The sequence below is a fragment of the Babylonia areolata genome, chromosome 1 (assembly GCF_041734735.1).
Source record: "Babylonia areolata isolate BAREFJ2019XMU chromosome 1, ASM4173473v1, whole genome shotgun sequence".
In the NCBI taxonomy this organism is placed as follows: domain Eukaryota; kingdom Metazoa; phylum Mollusca; class Gastropoda; order Neogastropoda; family Buccinidae; genus Babylonia; species Babylonia areolata.
This window is the reverse complement of record NC_134876.1, coordinates 19643769-19646268: the sequence shown is the minus strand read 5'-3', so window position 1 is coordinate 19646268 and position 2500 is coordinate 19643769. Positions and strand designations below refer to the sequence as shown.

General features: G+C 47.9%; 1 protein-coding gene across 1 annotated transcript in view; it reads right to left on the bottom strand.

Moving 5' to 3' along the window:
• LOC143291470 (high-affinity choline transporter 1-like) overlaps positions 1-2500 on the bottom strand; it is a 42342-nt gene that overhangs the window by 11294 nt on the left and 28548 nt on the right. Inside the window, exons 3-4 of the mRNA XM_076601349.1 lie at positions 2240-2395; positions 384-532 (exon numbers count right to left, since the gene is read on the bottom strand). Of these exons, the coding sequence (XP_076457464.1) occupies positions 384-532; positions 2240-2395 (305 nt within the window). The remainder of the gene's footprint in view (positions 1-383; positions 533-2239; positions 2396-2500) is intronic.

Below are 2500 nucleotides of genomic sequence, written 5' to 3'. Positions count from 1 at the left end.
AGGACAAAGTCTTTATAACGCAAAGCAAACTTAAAACTGGGACCTACCTTTGGACAAAGTCTTTATAACGCAAAGCAAACTTAAAACTGGGACCTACCTTTGACAAAGTCTTTATAACGCAAAGCAAACTTAAAACTGGGACCTACCTTAGGACAAAGTTTTTGTAATGCAAAGCAAACTCAACACTGGGACCTACCTTAGGACAAAGTCTTTACAACGCAAAGCAAACTTAATACTGGGACCTACCTTAGGACAAAGTCTTTATGACGCAAAGCGAACCTAATACTGGGACCTATCTTAGGACAAAGTCTTTATAACACAAAGCAAACTTAACACGGGGACCTGCCTGAGGACAAAGTCTTTATAACGCAAAGCAAACTAACCAGGCCCAGGAAGATGCAGAAGAGCTGCACGACGTCGGTGTAGGCCACAGAGTACAGCCCGCCAATCAGCGTGTAGAACAGAGCGATGCAGGCTGAGGCGATGATGGCGGGCTCTGGTGGGATGTCCATGATGACGGACAGTGTAGCTCCTGGGACAGGAAAGGGATTCAAGATTCAAGACGGTTTATTCCTGGGGTAGGGAAGGGATTCAAGATGGTTCATTCCTGGGATAGGAAAGGGATTCAAGATGGTTCATTCCTGGGACAGGAAAGGGATTCAATATTCAAGTTGGTTTATTCCTGGCATAGGAAAGGGATTCAAGATTCAAGATGGTTTGGTGGTTTATTCATGGGGCAGGGAAGGGATTCAAAATGGTTTATTCCTGGGATAGGAAAGGGATTCAAGATGGTTCATTCCTGGGACAGGAAAGGGATCCAAGAATCAAGATGGTTTATTCCTGGGACAGGAAATGGATTCAAGATGATTTATTCCTGTGATAGGTAAGGGATCCAAGAATCAAGATGGTTTATTCCTGGGACAGGAAAGGGATTCAAGATGGTTCATTCCTGGGACAGGAAAGGGATCCAAGAATCAAGATGGTTTATTCCTGGGACAGGAAAGGGATTCAAGATGATTTATTCCTGTGATAGGTAAGGATCCAAGATACAAGATGGTTTATTCCCGGGACAGGAAAGGGATTCAAGATGATTTATTCCTGTGATAGGGATCCAAAAGTCAAGATGGTTCATTCCTGGAATGGAAAGGGATTCAAGATGATTTATTCCTGTGAAAGGAAAGAGATTCAAGATTCAAGATGGTTCATTCCTGTGACAGGAAAGGGATTCAAGATTCAAGATGGTTCATTCCTGGGGTGGAGAGAGTGAGAGAGGGATTCAATGGACGAATCGATTAAGTGACAACCGAAGCGCTGTATCACCACTTTTAGCAAGTTGCTTTTTTTTTTTCTCAGACTTATTTTACTCTTGATCAGTTCGTTGGTTTTGCTCTTCCCCGTTTCCAGTCCAAGATACAAGTTGGGCAAGGCAAGAAGTTAATTTGTGTGGGAGCTGTTTTATAAAATTTGACAATACTCGCATAATTTGCATTCGAACTTTTAGATATTTTGCGGACTTGTTGATGATACCCTAAGGTTAAAGTGTAGAAATTTTTAATAAATTCGGTTTCTCTTTCACTCAGAAAATACTTGTCAAAAAGCGGTTCACTTTTTTGGGACACCCGATACATGTAAAAGTCGTGTTTCTCTAGAAGCATAAAAAAAATCTTCCAAGGCAATAGACAAAATTCTATTGAAAAGAAAAGCGCACAGAACAGGTAAAGGATCTAAGATCCCCCACTCTCTCCCTCCCTCACTCCCCACTCCCTCACTCACTCCCCCACTCACTCCCCCACTCCCTCCCCTCACTCACTCCCTCATCGCCTCACTCACTTCCCCATTCCCTCACTCACTCCCCCACTCCCTCACCCATTCCCCCACTCCCTCACTCACTCACTTCCCCACTCCCTCACCCATTCCCCCACTCCCTCACTCACTCACTTCCCCACTCCCTCCCTCACTCCCCCACTCTCTCCCTCACTCCACACTCACTCACTCCCCCACTCCCTCACTCACTCCCCCACTCTTTCCCTCACTCACTCCCCACTCACTCACTCCCCCACTCATCCCCCCACTCCCTCCCTCACTCACTCCCCCATTCACTCCCCCACTCCCTCACTCACTCCCCCACTCCCTCACTCATCCCCCCACTCCCTCCCCCACACCCTCATTCACTCCCCCTCACTCACTCCCCCACTCTCTCCCTTCTCTCCCTCACTCCCTCCCTCCCCCACTCCCTCACCCAGGGCGGAGAGGACGGCACCAGTCCAGAAGACCTCGCCCATGAGGGCTGGGATGTAGATGAGGCCGCCCATCCTGCTGCCGTACTTCTGCTGGAAGGGGTCCAGCATTGTCACGTAGCCCTGGGACCTCATCTTGTTGGCGAAGAACAGCCCCCCTGCACACACACACACACACACACAGGGTAGGGCGGGGGAGGGGGGTTGAGAATAGATCCCTGGACAGACAGACAGACAGACAGAAAGACACACACACACACACA